General features: G+C 37.1%; 2 protein-coding genes across 3 annotated transcripts in view; one reads left to right on the forward strand and one right to left on the reverse strand.

Annotated features, from left to right (window-relative positions):
- Nucleotides 1-18,203, forward strand: part of PI4KA (phosphatidylinositol 4-kinase alpha) — a 64,915-nt gene that overhangs the window by 15,586 nt on the left and 31,126 nt on the right. For both annotated transcript variants that reach the window (XM_050907032.1, XM_050907033.1), the window contains exons 16-19: nt 372-555; nt 1,288-1,391; nt 2,377-2,545; nt 6,322-6,372. In XM_050907032.1, coding sequence (XP_050762989.1) covers nt 372-555; nt 1,288-1,391; nt 2,377-2,545; nt 6,322-6,372 — 508 coding nt within the window. The remainder of the gene's footprint in view (nt 1-371; nt 556-1,287; nt 1,392-2,376; nt 2,546-6,321; nt 6,373-18,203) is intronic.
- Nucleotides 9,302-16,293, reverse strand: SERPIND1 (serpin family D member 1). Its single transcript, XM_050907034.1, has 4 exons — nt 15,438-16,293; nt 11,359-11,632; nt 10,243-10,387; nt 9,302-9,831 (listed from the first exon to the last, which is right to left on the reverse strand). The coding sequence occupies exons 1-4, from the start codon at nt 16,291-16,293 to the stop codon at nt 9,640-9,642; spliced, it is 1,467 nt and encodes a 488-aa protein (XP_050762991.1). The 3' UTR covers nt 9,302-9,639.

An 18,203-nucleotide genomic window follows, 5' to 3' on the forward strand; every position in this document is an offset into this window, starting at 1 on the left:
GAAACCTCCAAGGGGAGGTGCTATCGTAGCTGGTCTGACTGTCATGTCTTAATGTTTTGCAGATCACTTTTACCTCTTTTCACTGTTGTTTCTAGAACAATTTGTTCGTGAATTAGTGTGGGTTTCTTGGATAGTGCATTTGGGGGGGGTGGTTGTTTTTTATTTTGAAAACCAATTTGTGCAAGTATATTTCTAATGTTAATATTAGGAGTAGATGGGTACATTGGGTGGCAATATTAAAGCTGTTAGTGATGTTTAAATTTAGTATATGAACTGTTTCTTACATGAAATGTAACCATGCTTGGAGGTCTTGATAACTATTGAACAGTTACATGTATGGTTTTGGGGCTTTTTGTTTGTTTTTGTAACAGGGAAGCTCATTTGATTCCTGACCACACAATTCGTGCTCTAGGGCACATTGCAGTGGCACTGAGGGACACCCCAAAAATGATGGAACCCATCCTACAGATCTTACAGCAGAAGTTTTGCCAGCCACCTTCTCATCTTGATGTACTCATCATTGATCAGCTGGGCTGCTTGGTCATTACTGGAAATGTAAGGAAAGAACTGGCCAAGAGAGTGCCAGTTCATGATCCCTTTCCTTTAGTTAAAAGGAAACTTATTTTAGAAACTGCATTTGCAGAAGTTTTTTCAGGTTTTTCTTTTCTTCACCACAGATGTGTGCTTGTACAATCCTCATGTCTCTGTGACATCAGAAAACAAAAGCTAATTAATAATGTGTAAGATGCTGTCTCTGTAAAGATTAGTCCCCATAGAAAATAATAGAAGTTTTTTTAAAAAAACCCAAAACAATAAAACCCCTTCAGACTCAGTGTTTTCAAAAGTTAAGAAGTTTATAAACTTGGCCTATGTCCCCAATAGGTGCACGTTATCTTTTTTCATATCAGTAATTAACTTTCAAAGTCTTGTAGGTCCATACATTTAGAAGGTTGCCTTCTTCAGTCATACAAGGATTAACTGACTTCCCTTTTCCGAATGTAATTTGTGCCTCTGAGTGAGCAATTAATTGCCAGAACTCAGAAGGCTGAAAAAAAATTTTCCATCAGTTAAAGAACTTAATAAATTTTGTATAATTTGAGCAATTAAAAACACTAATGAAAGCACTTCCACTGTGTGCTTTATGGAAGCTGAAACTGTTGCCCAGGCTATGACTAGGTACCTATCTGAAGAACTTCGTAATACTTAGTGTATTTTACAGGGTTGTTCTTTAGAGAGATTGTATTCAATAAGCTCTACTCAGTGATTTGTTTTTTGGTTTTTTTACAGCAATATATTTACCAGGAGGTGTGGAATCTGTTTCAGCAAATCAGTGTTAAAGCAAGCTCAGTTGTCTACTCTGCCACAAAAGATTATAAGGATCATGGATACAGGTAACACTTAGCTGTGTCCCTTGAATGTATGAATACTATATCGGATGTCCTTTATGCTACATCAGGGATTTTCACTTTTTCCCAGTATATGTTTCATAACAAGGTTATAAATAGAACTGTTCTTTTTTCTTTGATGTTAAAAAGTGATATATTAGTTTAAAAATAGTAACACTTCGTAATGTAGAGATTCCTAGAAGTGTTTTTCACTACAGGTAGTACTGATTCCTCCCCCCCCCCCATAAGGAGTTAATGTTTGTAAATGATAATTGACATTGATGACTTATGTTAACTGTAACTAGAGTAATTAATCTCTTAGCCTAGAAAAGCTAATGAAGTTCCATTAGGTTTTTTGTGTGTATGTGTTTTGGTTTTTTTTTCTAAATGTGGTCCCAGTACTTGTTAGGGATTAAATGCAAACCGTTAAGAATTTAATTCTTAGTATGTAAGTATGCATTTTAGTCCCCGTTATAATAAAAGGTTATCACTGACTTTGTTGGTAGTTGGGGTAGGCTGGTTATCTTTTAATGTAGTACGTGAGTAACTGAGACAACTATTCCTGTCAATGTGTTTTAACATGCTGTCTGACCCAATGCAATCTCAGCTTCAGCAATAATTGATACTAGTTCTGATTCTGCTCAAGAGCTTTCCCAATCCAGAAGCACAGCCCTTTGCTGCTTCTTGTCTGTAGCGGTATCTGCTACAGGAAAGTATTTTCCTTTTGGCCATGACAGCATCAAAAATGAAATGTCCTCCAGAGGCAAAGTTTACAAATAGTTTTTCACTTAAATACTGATTGCATTTCAGTTATCAGTAAAGTGATGTGCCACTATTCATAAAAACAACAAATACCCTCTCCCCCAAAAAAACTGTGAGTGAAAAAATGTCAGTAGCCTTATTACAAGAGTTAATATCAGCATTATGAAGAAAGCACTGAAAATACAAAACTTTGAGGAATTGCTTGTTCATAACTGTTCTTTCTTCTCAGACACTGTTCCTTAGCAGTCATTAATGCCCTAGCTAACATCGCTGCTAACATTCAAGGAGAACACCTTGTGGATGAACTACTGATGAACTTGCTGGAACTGTTTGTTCAGCTTGGGCTAGAAGGAAAGAGAGCTAGTGAGAGAGCAAGTGAAAAAGGACCGGCACTGAAGGTTAGATATTCACTGTTTTTTAATTGTATGCAGCTATGCATTTATACAGATGGCACTACTAAACATAGTCTTCTGTGTGTCTTTTGAACCGAAACCATGCCCTTACACACACAGAAAAAAATCACGCTTCCTTAAACCTAAGAATGTGTTTTGATCGTGGAATATGAGTGCAGATCTATAATGCCTTTCAAACACCTAAACTAGTCTGTGTATAGTATCTGAGATAGAGCAGTGGTATACCTGTTGTTCAGCTGAGTCTGATTTTGTGTGAGGCTAAGTAAACTGTCTGGAGTGTTCAGCTGTTAGAGGCAGACGTGCAAAGAGAAATGCAGAACGCCGACTGCTGAACTCCTCTTACTAATTCCTGAAGTGTCTTTAGGTGTCACAGAATTCTAATTTTAGTGGTGTCATAGGATCATAGGAAAACTCAGGTTGGAAGGGACCTCAGGAAGTCATCTAGTCCAATCTCCAGCTTGAAATAGCCAGTTTATGTCATTCTGATTAATCCTGAATTGCTGTTATGAGTGGGTGCATCTTGATTTTTTCCAAGATCCAAGTTGATGCAGGCCTATCTGTCGAGGCTTATAATGGAAACAGTGCAGTGAAATGAAAATTAGAGATTTAATAAAAATCTCTGCTGATTTTTAGGAGTGCTTTATTTAGAGAGCAAGTTTATTCAAAACGCTTGTCTAAGAAAGAGGAGACTTCTCAGATTGATTTGTATGGTAGGAATACTTTGCAGAAGAGTGAATTTGAGTGGTTTTGCTTTAAAATAGTGTTCTTTTTAAATGCAGTTTTTAGTTGTGATTTGTAAAATTTAATACATACTGGCCTTTAAAAGTCTATGAGAAGGTCTGGAAGATTAATGTCTTTAAATGCTAGCTAGATTTCTGCAGGAGCAGTTTATATGCAGTTACTTTATTCACTCAGAATTCTCTGCTTTTTTTCTTATGTGAAAACTTTTTCGCCTCACTTCATACTAGCTTTTCTTCCCATTTCAATAAAGTATCCAGAGTACTTGACGTGCCTATTCTGTTTAAGCAGCAAACAAAAATCTCAGCCTTCCCCACAATACCTTCCTCTCATCTTTGCTCTAAAATATACTCATAAACAAGCTGTTAACTGTGACTTTTGCTCTTGAGATTTGTATTATCATTTGAAAAGTAAAATGTGGTTGCTTCCTACTCATCAAAAATCAGAACCTTCGTCTGGTTATGTTCCTCCCTAGTGTTCAAATGCTGGAAGCTCTTGGCATTGTAAGCACTTCCTTAGGACAACTTTTAAAAACTCGCAGTGTTTGATAGTGATTTTATATACAAAAAACCCACTTGTATGTTTTAATAATTCAAATGTGTTAATAGTGGAAAGTTAAGGTTTTCTGGGAGATGCAGTTTGGGAGCTGTTCCCTGCTTTTTAGGGCAGATAGGTAGCACTTCCTTTTGAAATAGGCACATTTTCCTATTACTAAGGGGAACAATGGTGTGGTTTTTTTTTTTTTTCTTTTTAACTTCTTTTTTCCACCTCCTGTGCATGCTACACTTTAGTAGTACTAAGTTCTGTCTTTATTGTTTTATGGGATGGGTGAAGTCTCTTGGTAAATCCCTCTGAAATGAATCTGTTTTCTTTGAAGATAGCCTGCGTTTAATCAGGGATGCCAGCTCTTTTAAAAGGGAACTAGGACATGTCTAGAATCTGCTTTTCATGAAGTCTGTGGTGGAAAATCTCTCTCCACGGTTTTCGTAGGTTCTTTTAACCACAGATAAGTGAGCTGAAATGGTGAAAAACAGACTGTAAACATTGCTCTAAAATGACACTTCTAAATTAGGTTCCACCCTCTTCCTTTCAGGGATATTTTTCCACTGTTTCAGTTTTGGAATTGCTATGGGAGACAAACTGCTGCAATGACTTAAAGCTGCCTGCAAACAGAAAAATATGTTATTGATTTAACATGGATTTGAGCTAGGAGGCAGTGTTTCTTTATTATGAAGATACTGATAGCAGTTTTTACTAGAACACTCTTTATTCAATGTAGAGTAAAAGTTAAGAAACATATTCTGAAGACTGGGTTGCTTCATTTTCAAGAAGAGTTAAAGTCGGTAAAACACTGCACGTGCTGTGTTCCCAAACAAAACCAAGTTTTTTCTTTGATAGTTGTGAGATAGTTTGCTTATGTTCTCTGCTTCTCAGCATACCTTTTCATGGACTTAAATTTGCTCTCTAACCATTAAAATGCTTCAATGGCTTATTTGTTCTGTTTTAAACCAGATCTTTCAACCATGTAAAAGTGGCTTCTGTGAGGGAAAGAAAAGTAACTTCCCCCCCCCCCCCCCCTTGCTGGTAGTTAACACGAATGTCCCCTGAGCATGTCCATGGATGGAAGTCATTGCATATTCTTCATCCTCAGTGCCATATATTATCATAAAGAGGCTGATAATCCATTTTGATAACAAAAATGCCAGTAGAGAAGTGGGATTTTTGCAGTTCTATCTGCTGGAATCATGTCCTGCGTTCTGACTATATCAGTTAGCTTGCATCTCATCTCTGACTCTGCAGCAATTTGTCACATGCAGTGGACTGTCCTGATGCTAGCAAAAAAAATACAGTGGCTTTTTCCAGTCGTTCCTACCCCTTAGAGTGACTTGAGTGGTGTTCTTTTATTCCCTTCAAAAATATTTAAGGGTCCATCTTTTGTTTTACTTTATCTTGGACACTACAGGAAAGATAACTAAAATGTGTTTTAGTTGGGTTGTATCATTATTGTTTCATCTGAAGACTATTGGGTGCGTGCTTGCACGCTCTCGCTCTCCCTCCCCACCCCGTTTTCTTCTTTCTTTTTTTTTTTAATGACTTCCTTTTGGTTTATTCCACTTCATGCAAAACTGTACCCTGTTAGCATGTCTGCCTTGCCTCCTCCCTGTGGGACCAGCGGTTTCTGTACCTGGCCTCTCTTTTGTAAGGAGGAAGCTGGAGAGTTCTCTCCCTCCCTCATCCAAGGTGGAGGGGTATGGGAGGTAGGGAAAGACTTTAGAGAGGAGATGTCTCTGAGCATGGTATCTGTGCTATCACTGTTTGCCCTATCAGAGAAGGTGAGGGACAATGTGCTGTGTGCAGTGAATGTTTTCAGTTTTTAAACACTGTATTTGGCCAAGAGCAAATGCACTTGTTGCATACAGTACAATTAAAAACGTCCTAATAAGTCAAAGGAAATATTTTTTTTTCCTTATGCTTCTTATATTTCAATGGAGAAGGCTGCTCACCCTGCTTAAATAAGTCCTTGAATATGGTGTCTTTTTACAGACTTGTTATTTTTTGCTTCATTTTGGTAGTAAAACTAGACTTTTGGTAAACATTTGACACTTGTCTGTGGCCACACATTTAATGTGAGCATTTTTCTTGGAGTTGTTGGATGTCAGAGTAGACATGGTATCAATGAATATTTCCCCCCTTTAGCTCAAGGCATGATATCTGACTTCCAAATATAGAAGACCCTGTGCTGAAAGGGGAAAACATCCTTTCTATGAGGGACATCCCAGTCTATGAGGAGCCACCTGAAAAGCTTTGTTGAAAGACTCCTGGGTGTCCCAGTCCTTTGGATTTCTGGGGTGCTCTCTTGGCCACCTCGTGCACATCTGTTTGCAAGATACAGAGCTGTAATTGGCAATGTATGTTTTCATTTGCATAGACAGTAGGAATGTTTGATGCTTGAAATACATCTTGTAGCAGGTATTTTAGATATGCTTTTGTAGATGTTTTGATAACTTCTTTTTCTTTTCCAGGCCTCCAGTAGCGCAGGGAATCTGGGTGTGCTTATTCCTGTTATTGCTGTGGTGAGTATCCAATGGTTGGATTGTTGCAAACAGAATAATTTTTCTCACATATATCAAATATTGGTGCTATTTCATGGTCAAATGGTTTGATTAACAACTGGTGCAGAAGTAGGCATCCAAGAGAAATATAGTAGTATTGTAAAATAGTATTTCTTGCTCTAAGAGGGGGGGAAACATTTGTTTAATAATTATATATCTCTTAAAATAATTAATCTTTTGTGATTGAGAGTTAGATTGTTGCTAGTCATGAATTCAAGAGATTCATGAGCTAAATAATACCACAGGGGATATTTCTTTGGATAGTGTTTGGCATGCAGTGTAATAAACAGCACGTATGTGTGGCCTGAGGAGAAAAGTGAAAAACAAAAGTTAATAGAAACAGAGTTAAAAATAAATCTTAATTTGGCAGCACAGTGAATTCTGCTTCTTAAAAGGGGAAAAAAAAAAAAGAATCATTGAGAAAGGAGGGAGGAAGGGGAGGAAGTGTCCTGTGTCTTCTGAAACTAGAATTGGCTGTCATGCTGAAAGCATTTTAGGAAATGTGCAAAGACACTGATGTCCTTTCCAGACTGATTTATTTTGATGTATATCTGGTTTTGGTCTTGGATGACAACTTTTTCTGGGGGAAAAAGATTTTTTTTCACAATGTATAACTACTAATTCAGTAAAAAATTGGTGTGCAACCATTCTAGATCTCCAACAGAAAATTTGATATGTCCAAGCTGGGTTTCCAAGTCAGTAGGACTAGCTGTCTAACTGCTGTAGCTTCTACAAAAAGTGTCTAAAAGGTCCATAGACAAACTTAAACTTACTGGAGAACAAAAAACCATCGTCACTTTCTTCCCTCATGGAGTTGAATTCTTCTGTGGAACTTTTCCTGCACAGCTAGTGGGACAGAAGGGGAAAATGTATTACATAGTTGCAGTAGGCATGTCTGCTTGTAACTTGCTCATACTGCGCATCCATTAACAATCAGAAAAAATAATTCATTTCATACTCCGCCCTCACAGACCTCTTTACTGAAGCTTTTCAAAGAGAAGAGCCTAAAACTAGCACCGGTTAAAGATCAAAGAACTGTGCCTTTCCTTCCCCTGTCTCTTCCACCAGTTTCCAACATAAGCTCACAATTCACAGGGATCACAAGGGCCAAATCCTAGCTTTACAAAAACGTGTTTGTAAATGTCTTGGATCGCTGTTATTCAATAGGTGCTCAGTTTTAGCATGAACTAGCTGGTCCTGTGTTGAGAGATATGTTCTAGTGGGTAGTATTTTTCAGCTGTCAGTAATGCCAGCACTGATTTGAGTGAAAGCAAGATCATTCCTTGCATATTGAGAAAAGATTAGTGCTTGTTAGAGACTCAATGTAAAAGTTATGAAAGTACTTTTCTGTTTCAAATTTTTATTGATGATATGTTTGTTCTGAATAGGTGGTGGTAACTGCATTTTTCTTAACCAATGTGACCTTTAAATGGAGTCAGATAGTGCCAGAATCTGAAGCAAGAGTTAATGGTTACATTATAGTTGTTGAAGCAAATATTTGACTTTCTTGCACAATGTATGAAGATCATGAGTTTTGAGCAGTAGCTGATTTGCTTCTCTGCTTGAGCTCTTTCTCTTGAATAATTCCTGTTACTTAGGTCTCAAAACCCCCGTTTTTCAGATGCTTCAGCTCATTTAATCATTGATAAACTAATTAAATCTGAGGCATGAATATTTAATCTTTTGAATATGCTTTTCTTTTTGAATATAGATAAAACAATAAAATGTGTATATGAATGTTAATGATTTCTGTTGTGAACATTCAATACGGAAAATTGTCCCCCACATGGTGGGCTTATAAGTAAGCACAATGTGAGACAGGAATAGAGAAACATCTGAGCTTCCTATTCAATATCAGCACTTCATCATCCTTCATCATCTAATACTGATATTTCACTGGCTGTCATGTTAAAAAGCTTTGTGTATGGGGCAAATAATTGTAGTAGATGCAAAATTACAAATGGTAGTATATAAAAGCAAAATGAAATCAATAAGTTAAACTTAATATTGGAAAACACCTTTTCAGGAGAGTTCCTAATCCTTAAAGTAACAGTTGGTTTATAGCTTAGTTGCATATTTTTGCTAACATAAGACAAATTTATAATATGAATATATTTAGATGGATACAATATTTGATACAGCAAATAATAGTAAAAATACCCTCACTGGATTATGAGGCACATTTCTTTAAAAGGTATTATGCAAAGGAAGATATGCAAAGGTGAGTATGTTCATTGGCTTTAATAACTTGAACGTAAGATGCAACTCTGTTCCTTGTAAGGAGTGCAGGTAAATTTTCACTTTTTCAAATGTGAAACAGGCTTTTGTACAGCATTTGTGTTGCTACCAGAATGAAAAGAATAAAGTTTACAGTCTTAGTTTTACTGGAAAGGTTTTGTCCATTGAATCAAGTATGGAGAGTGTATATGAATTCTTAACAAATGTTATGATTGCTGTAAATCACACTTTTTTGTAGGGAGGATTAGGTGATATTGAGCCGGTGAAAAGAGCATTTTGCTAGCTGCTTTTACTGTAAAATGTATTCTAAGGATCTTTATATAATTTACCTGGTTGGCCTAATTCTGATACCGCTTGTACCGATGAAGATGAGAGAACTGTATTGAAACCATACAAGTTAGGTTGGGGTAAAGTAGTGGATCCATTCCTCCAAGACATTTTTATCTCCTCTTATTTGGTACACTAGTCCTTAAGGTTCATGGTGTGTAAGTCTGCTGAATGTTAAATGATGCAAGCAAAAGAAAGAATGTAGACACCTACTCTTTTTCAAGTTAGAGTATGTAAAATACCCAGGAGAGACTTAGGCTTCTAAAACTGATCAGATATTCAGGATTTCCATATTCCTATTTATTATAAATAGGCATCCTAGCACAAATTTAGAGCTAAACTTCAAGAATCCAGATAGTCTAAATATTTTATTGATTACGTTTTATACACTGAAGTAGAACACAAAGTATATGTTACTTTGTGATTTATTTTTTTTAATACACTTGTATCGATACATGGCACTAACCATTTTAAATTGCAGTCAAATTATCTACTGCTATGAGTCCATTCATGTGAAACTACCTGTAGATAATACATTTTCTTTTGATACCCGTGGCTTTTGTATTAGCTAATACGACAATAACATTTCCTTTATGATACTGGTATATTAACGCGTAATTACACAGCCCATGTATAACAGCGTGTTGGAGGTCTTCTCTGCTTTTAAGACTTGGCTGGATTGACAACTCTACCCATGAACAGAAGGCAACTGGTACGATGTTCATAGATCAGAAACAAAAAGGGGCGGTCGACAATAAAGCGAATCTGAGTAGAAAGAGGCATGAACCCAACGTTGGTTATTGCTCCAGCCTCTGTGCCTTCCTCGTTCACAGTTATTGTGCCTTGATGATTGAACTGTTTAAACAAACAAAAGAAGGAAAACAAACAAAAAAGAAATTGAGGATCTCCTAAGTATACTCAAATGATGTGCTGACAGCCTTCCCCTCCCTCCATGTCCCGCATGTGGTTCCCTTGTGACACTCTTGCTGGTAACTCCTGTGCAGCAGCAATCCTTTGGTTTTGGTTTGTGAATAAGCCTGTTCCTGACTGACCACAATGCTTTTAGTGCCTTTGACATCTGATTAAACATGTTCCTCATTATATGAATAGACAAGGACATGCAGAGAAACCCACATCCTTCTTATGTTCTCCAGGAAAGATGAGAAAAAATATTATTTTAGCTTACTGTGAATTATTTTTACTGTGTTGCTGTGTTTGCAGGTGATATAGTTTAATCAGAAAGGAAATGAAAAGAGGAGTAAATACCCTGTCAATGGTGACTTTCTCATCCGATATACCAGAGTAGTCGCCTTTCTCATTGAACAATTCTTCTATTCCCATGGATCTCAGATAACCAATCAAGTTATAACTCTTCTCCAGCTTAAATTTAGGCAGAACCACTTCCCTTGTTCTAGTAAAAATAAAAACAAAAATGAAAAATCATTCAGGAGACACATATTTGCATGACTCCTTTGCTTTACTTGTGGTTTGGTTTTTTTGCTGTCTTCAGCAAGCAGGGCACAGAAATATACAGGACTGTTTATTGTACTTTTGCTTTCAAAATTTGGACATCATTACTTTTAAGCTGTGTTTTAAAAAGTTAATTCCCCTCCCAAAACATTTAGTTTGTCAATTTAATATTTCACTTATGATGGTTTACATTATTTCTGTGTATGAGATATATGGCTTTGAGCAGTTCAGTACATGGTTGGAGATGCTTGTAATAAATGTTGAACTGTCAGGTTTTCTGGAGTACTAAATTGGAGATTTGTCACTTACTGTATACAATAGAAATAGGTTGGCTTCCTGAATAGCACATCAAATCAGCTCTTTTTATCTTTTTATCAAGTCTGAAGACAGATACCACCTAGTCTGTCATCTTGCACAAGAGAGGCTACATAGTTTTTTCTCTCCCGTAATTCTGATGTCCGTTTTTGATTACTGAATGTGTGCCTTTACACAACAGATATGTTGAAATGCATAGTACTGAAATGAACATAGGCTGCTTTCCATATGATCAAGATTATTCTGCACAAATAGCCCGTTATTATCATACTCCTGTTTTTCCTCCTCATTGTAAACTTTATCAGTAAGAACTTTTTCTTGAAATATACAACATTAAATACTTAATAGAAAGAATTCTGGAACTCCATTAACATTTTCCACCTCGATCATCCTTGATTTCTTGACGGCATTTAAATTTTGAGAGATCACTGGTCCTGATTTTTGATTCAATAAATCCATCTTTTGGGGATTTTTGTTTAGGTTTAAGGTTTTTAATCAAAATAGCCTGTGTTATCTTCTGTACTCTTTACTTACCCTTGCCAATCTCATCAAGAAAATACATTAAGACTTTAACAAGATGTACTTTTCAGCAGTTACCTGTTTGTCATGCTCTTCTGCCATTTTTCCACCACTTGAGGTGTTATCTGCTTTTCTAGGGCTTTCATGCCAGAGAGTTTGTGTGGAAGTACAATCAGCATACTGATGTTCCCCACGAACGGGAGCTGGATCACACCGCAATCTAGCTCGGGGTCTGCAGCAGCTAGGAAGTTCCCTTTAGTCTGCATCATAGGAACCTTTATTGTTTGCTTCTCATTGAGTCGGAAACTTCTCTTCATTGTCATTTCCACTGGAAACTTATTCTCCCAAGTTCCTGTTAATACAATGCAGAGAACAGATAAAGGAAAAAAAACCAAGATCCTTGTTTAATAAAATATTCCTAGAATAACAGTTTACATTAAGTTTTAATTCATGTGAATTGGGAATTACTGTAGGAGATTGTTGATTTCAATTAAGCCTGAATAAGAAGACAGGTTTTAAAGTGACTTTAAAAGTCCTGACTTTGTTTCTAACTTAACATTTGTCTGATTTGAATGTTCTGAATTACAAAAGCAGGTAAACGCAAACTGGAGATTTGAAAGGGCTTGGTGTGTACTACTTTTTTCTACAAGAAACCCAGAAATTACAAATTCAAACAGATGCAAAGTATTTGACAGGGCTTGCACCTAGCGAAACAACTGACACAGCTATATTTTCTGAGAGCTCTGATACTTGAAACCAGACGGTTTCAAGTATCAGAAACATCAAGCTGAGTAATGGCTGTTTTCATTTTGCATAAAAGATATTATGCTGAAGGCATTACCTTGACTTAGTCCATTCAAGCTGGTTAACTTTCAGTGTTACGACATCCTGAAGAGCTTAGGTGTTGACTGCTTAATTCTATGGCCCAGTTTGATGTGATTTCAGCACACCTATGCGAGCCTGTCACCTGACAGGTTTATGCCCAAAGAATACAATTTAATGTATTTTGCAGCCCAGAAAGCTTTGCCATCAGGGTTTGAATCTTTCTATGTGAAGATTCTTTGCGTACCCCAAATACTTATCAACTGTGTAAAAGAAAGTCCTTTTTTAAAGCGGTGTTCCTATTGATCTGTTTTCAGAACCAAGGATCTGCAAAAAACATTATTTTTTTTCTTAATGGGCAGACAAAGCTGGAATTTTGTAGTGGAAATAGGATTACTGGTATTTCCTGTTAAAACTCTGGATTTTAGGTCACTGTTGGCAAGCAAGTACCTGGGGAGCGTGGCTGTAACTGTGTGGAGAGACTACAAATTTAACCTTAATCAGTAACCTTTTTTTAAAAGGTTCCAAGTGATTCTGAGATCCTTAATTTGACTTTGTCAAATTGACTGTGAAGTAACAAAAAAAGCCTTAAGTCCAACTTTGATTCTAATAGTTTCTTCATATGTCGGGCTGATGGGGAGCAGTTTGAGAAGTGATCAGACTGTGGTTAATATTCTGAAGGGAATGGGATATAAAATGGATTATGCTATTCCCAAACAAATTGTCTCACTTCTCAGGAAAACCCAACATCTGGCTGTTCTTCAGGGAGCAGAATTCACAGGTATAGGACTCTAGCTAGCTAAAGATACGAAGCTGCTGTGGGTTGAGGGAGCTTCAGCAGCACTGTCATCACCTGAGGAATGGGAGACATTTGTCAGCTCTTCCTAGTAAAAGAGAGGAGCTGGGGAACTTTTTTCTTGAGTTCACTTTTGCAGATGTGTTTGTCTTGGAGTAAAATACTGTTCTCCAGCAGGAGGCATGTGGTCTTCTGGGGTCAGCTGAAACCAGTTGGCACTTTGACTTTTGTGACTTCCTGTTTTGAATCTTCCCACCAAGATGTCTTTTAGATCCATCTGCGGTGGCAGAAGTTGTCTCCACTGATTGACTTCTCTCTTGCATTCATGACTAGAATCTCATAGAAGCAATTTTGGATCTGTCAAAATTTGTCAGTTATCAAAAGCTGCCATGATCTACCATGGCTAAAATAACCAGCTCCTACTTGATAGGAAGCTCATACATGATTGTTCAGACCTCTGCAGAATGGAGGGTAGATCTCACTTGGAGGTAGGCTGGACACCTATACAAGATAAAACTTGCTTCTTACAATGTGAATAGTTTCCAATAGTTTCTTGATGGTATTTAATATAAAAGGAGCTTGAGACCTCATGGTGTTTGGCAAGTATCCCATTACTCAGTATCACTTGTACTGAGCATCTCTGCGTACCTGAGAATACTCACAGGTTTGGTAGCTCTGAGGGCTTAACAGAGTTTGTCTGCAATGGGACAGACAGCGTAAATAATGTAAATGGAAAGATGTGGACAAAAATTAGCAAGTCTAGAAGGTCTGGTGGGGAAACTAGGAAACCAGGAGCAGAACTTGCTTTTAAAAAGTTCAGTTCCACTCGAAATGGAATTACCAGGAGACTGTCACTGTAAGACAAAAGAATGGGAGACAGCAATATAGAATTGATCTTTTTGGTTTTGAGGGTTAGAAATTACAGCCTTCAGCAGACAGCATGAAGGCAATTTGGACTAACAGGACTCCATGGGGAGAAGAAAAAGCCAAAAGTCTCTTTGGTCTTGATGACTCAAGAGTTCCGATACTAAAGCTATTTAATTTTTGGTGGTGGTTTTGTTATTTTGAGATAGCACAAGTATTTCATAATTTCAAAGTAAAACAAAAAGGTATTTTAAATTTGACCAAATTGTGAAAAAAGTATGTATCTGTTTCACTTTGCATAATCCTTTTCTTAGGATGGTCTAATGGACAGTAAAGCCATGTATTTAATATGATATGATCATCAGAGATGTACTTAAGGATACAAATAAGTCCCTTTTGGATGGTACTTCGGAATAGGGGATTATTTGGATCTTATGACTGCTTCAGATCTTTTAAAGAGACAAGTGGCATTATTCAAGGAAGTAACACCTTGCAAGTGAGTGGGAAAAAGTACATTTCATAAACTTACAGGAATGGTGTTCCCATAAGTTCCTATAATCAAATGCTGAGAAGGCAAGTGTAAGAGAGCCCTTGAGCATTTGTTTCCTGGAAGCAGGGACATAATTGGGAAAAAGAAACTCCTTTATAATTTATGGAAAGGAGTATGTTGTACTTCCAAACATTGTTATCCTTTTGTGCTAATCTGTCTTTCCTTACCAGTGTTTTAAGTCACCTTTATCTGATTTTCGTCTCAAACAGTCAGTAACAGATTTCCTTGTTTTCCTCAATTCCTCTTTCATTGGCACCTCCCACCTCTTGCTCATTTAATACCATTTTAAAAGTTTGTCGAAAAATTAGCAAACTTTCAGCCTGAGGCAGATAACTAATGTTGAAAATCTCACCACAGACTCTTAGTTTAAATGTAAAGAAATTGAAAATAAGGATTTATAATAAGAATATATTGTATAGTCTTTACTTCAAGCCTCTTTAACTGTTCAGCCTATAGTGATACATGTAGGAGCCCATATCAGCAGACTGTTCATGCTGAATGAACTGAAATATTCCAAGTAGTGAATGTGTTTGGTCTTAGTTGTAGAAGAATACTGTTTTGGTTATTCTCTTCAGTCCCCTGTATAGGCTTGTTGACAAGGATCATGCTCTGATCATATAAAAAAAATACATACTTTAAGCTGAAATTCTTTATAGTCATTCCTACAAATCCTGAATACTTCAGAAATGTTAAGTGTTTTAACCGAAATCAACCTATACCGTTTCAATGAAGCCAATAACTTGAAGCAGGACTGAATGTGACTAATAACTTGCACATGAATGAACTTCACCATGTGAGACTCCTACAAAGCTTATGCTTTCTGAGGCTATTCTGCATTCATATGTTGTTTTTTAGTCTCACTTTTAGACTATGAGGTTTTGAATGTAATAAGCATTTGCTGTATTTGTACAATACCCACTAACTTCAGGGCATGACTGGAACATCAGTGTGCTACAGAAACATGCAAAAATGGGCTAATAATAGAGATTCTTCTCAATGAGGGAGTTGATAGGCTTTTTTGAACTGTAGACTAGATTTAAGTTCAGTCTGGGATTTCTAATGAAGTATGCAGTGAATTGGAAACTGAGAACATCCATTGCTAAGATTGAAATAACAGATTCTTACCTTTAAAGTAAAGGCAGTTAAGAATCATCATCAATGTTGTAGGGTTTACATTCACAAGAGCTTCCTTTATTAGTCCTTTGGTCAGCTTCAAGATGCGTTCATTGGTTTTAGTTATGAAGTTGGGATCCGAAAAATCAGCTGGTTGGGCATCAGCAAAGTAGTATGTTTTCATATTGTTTCTGAAATCATTCAGAATAGAAAAGTCCTTCTGAATGTAAAGATCATTGACAGACCTCAGTGTATAACCAAAATTGCGCCTGAATAGCCGATGAGTGAGTTTGCGGAAGAGATTATGAACAGTCATGAGCTCATATTTGGTGCTGGCGTTAATGAAGTCTTGAAAGCCAAGAACAGATAATACTTCCTGCTGAGTTTGACTCTTCAGACCCAGAGAAATCATAGCCATTGCAGTGGAAATGCCAACAGGAGCCATGAGAATATTATCTGAAGAGTTGGCTTTGTCTGCCACACTGCGGTAAAGGTTGAAGCCAAAGTTTGCATTGAGGATATTGAGGCGCTGGATTCTGGTTTTGCCTTGGAATAGTTCAAGAATATTTCCTTGCTGAATTTCAGAAACCATATATGGGCCAGCATCAATAATGTCACTGTAATCATCTTCACCCAGTATCTTGTCGAGATCTAGATAGTCCTCTTCCTCCTCCTCTTCAGGAATCAAGTCATTAGTGATAGTGTTTTCTCTGTGGAACTCCGGTGGTAAGTTTGGCATATCGTAGGTCCCATTTTCATGTGGCTGTGCATCTTTAAGGCTTTCAAAATGCTCAGTGAAGTCCTTGACTCCACAAAATGTGGAGGTTATGATGAGAGCAAGGGCAAGCAAATGAAATAGGAACTTCATTCTGACGGGTCGAAACCTGGAAGACAACATAACACAGTTGAGAGAGCATAGGGTAAATGAATTCTAGTTATCTGTTCCCTAATTTTAGGTCCACACTGAATTCTGTCACAGCAGAAGGTCTATAGTTACCTTATTTGACAGCATTTTTTTTTTAGTGGAACAGAGCTTAATTAGATGGATAAATCTGTTTTACTCGTAATTGGTTTTGCTTACATAATGCCTCCAGCCTGCCAAAGAATTAGTTAACCTCCTCCCATGGAAGTTGTCATTATTGGCATATTTCAGCAGTAACAAACTCATTACCTAAAATATGTGGGACTCTTTATTTATAAACCTGTAACACTTAAAATGTGTACTAACTGTGTTACTAGCATATGCTAAAAATATGACGTGAAGGTAAGTTTGAAGATTCGAGCTTGGTAGGAGGAGGGACTAGGCATCCACTAAAGGAGCATACCAGAAGGCTGAGATGTACTGAAGAATTTGAAAAACAGACGTTCTGTAGCTACAACAAAAAATGGGAGTTTTATGGGAGTATTTTTGGAAGAGCAATGCTGAAATTTGATGGAATAAAGGAGATCTAGGGATTTAGCAATAAACCTGGAGAAAGACGTGCATTTGCACTAAATACCATTAGTGGGACTGCACTGTTAAAACAAAAATCTTACTAAGATGTTGTTTAGAATGTTTTTTAAATTAGCAAATGGTCCAAAGAGTTGTTCTGTAGAAGTAAAATATATAGATATACGTACCTGTACGTCTGTCAATAAAAACCAGTGCTTGAAGGAAAATATTTTCGAACATGTAGCAGGACTAAAGTAACTGAACTAACAGTTTAATTTTCAAAACTCTCCCCTAAACTCATTAGCCTGAAATCCTAAAAGCATTTAAGGTGATTATCCCATACAAAAAATGAATTCTTTTGCAACAAGGAAGGATCCACGGAAGGTGCTTTTCAAATGGTTTTTACACTGTGACTGAATTACTCGAGTCAGTCTTTTTCTTATTGTTTCTTCATAAATTCATGACTTTTTTTCCCCGCCCCCAGAAGTCAGGCCCTTAGGGCTGAGATACTCTGTCCAGTAACCATGGATAAATGTTTTCTGCTTTTGGCATAGAAGAATTTGCTGTCTGTAGTTCCCAACCTTACATTCTCGTCTTCACCAGCGTTCAGTTATTGCTTAGCTGCACTTACACAGGCAAAAGATTCCCCCACTCTGCAATATATATGTCTTTGGTCAGATCTACCTAAAATAACAGATGTAAATGAAGCTTACCTTTAAGCCACTGTACGAAAAGGATGTGTTGAATAGCTCAAGTAAGGGGAATGGCAGGGTTTAAATCTGAACTTTGACGCTAGTTTTTTGTGTATCTCCCAAAGTAAACATTCTCTAAACCAAACACTGCTAAACTTACTTCGTCAGCCAAAATCCCTCCCTTGCCTAGTGATCTCTGCTGAATTGTATGTTGTTTGTTGAACTACTTTTATGGCTTTACAGGTACTTGTTCACTTTTGAAGAAGATCTTTGAGCAAAAATTGGTGTGTATGTAAAGTTTCAAAGTCAAGCATGCACATAAACTTGACTGTTAATGACTAGTAAAAGCCATGTTGCTGCTATTTCGTGCTGAAATTGGGGGGGCATCTTACTGCAAATATGGTTGAGGCCGCTGTGGTTGTGATGGTCAGGCTTCTTCAGTCAGTGTTATGTTGGTGCAAACATTTGTGTTGCACAAGCAACTTTTTACCATAGTGCCATTCACCAGCTTAAACTCAGATTAATTTTACTATAATGGAGGGATTTTTTCATGTGGTTTTTTTTTAAAATGAACAATCTGCCTCATAATTTACAAATACATCCAAAGTAGGCTTTATATAAGGTTTCACTGAAATACTGCTGGCTTTCATACCT

The sequence above is a fragment of the Gymnogyps californianus genome, chromosome 16, assembly GCF_018139145.2.
Source record: "Gymnogyps californianus isolate 813 chromosome 16, ASM1813914v2, whole genome shotgun sequence".
Classification (NCBI taxonomy): domain Eukaryota; kingdom Metazoa; phylum Chordata; class Aves; order Accipitriformes; family Cathartidae; genus Gymnogyps; species Gymnogyps californianus.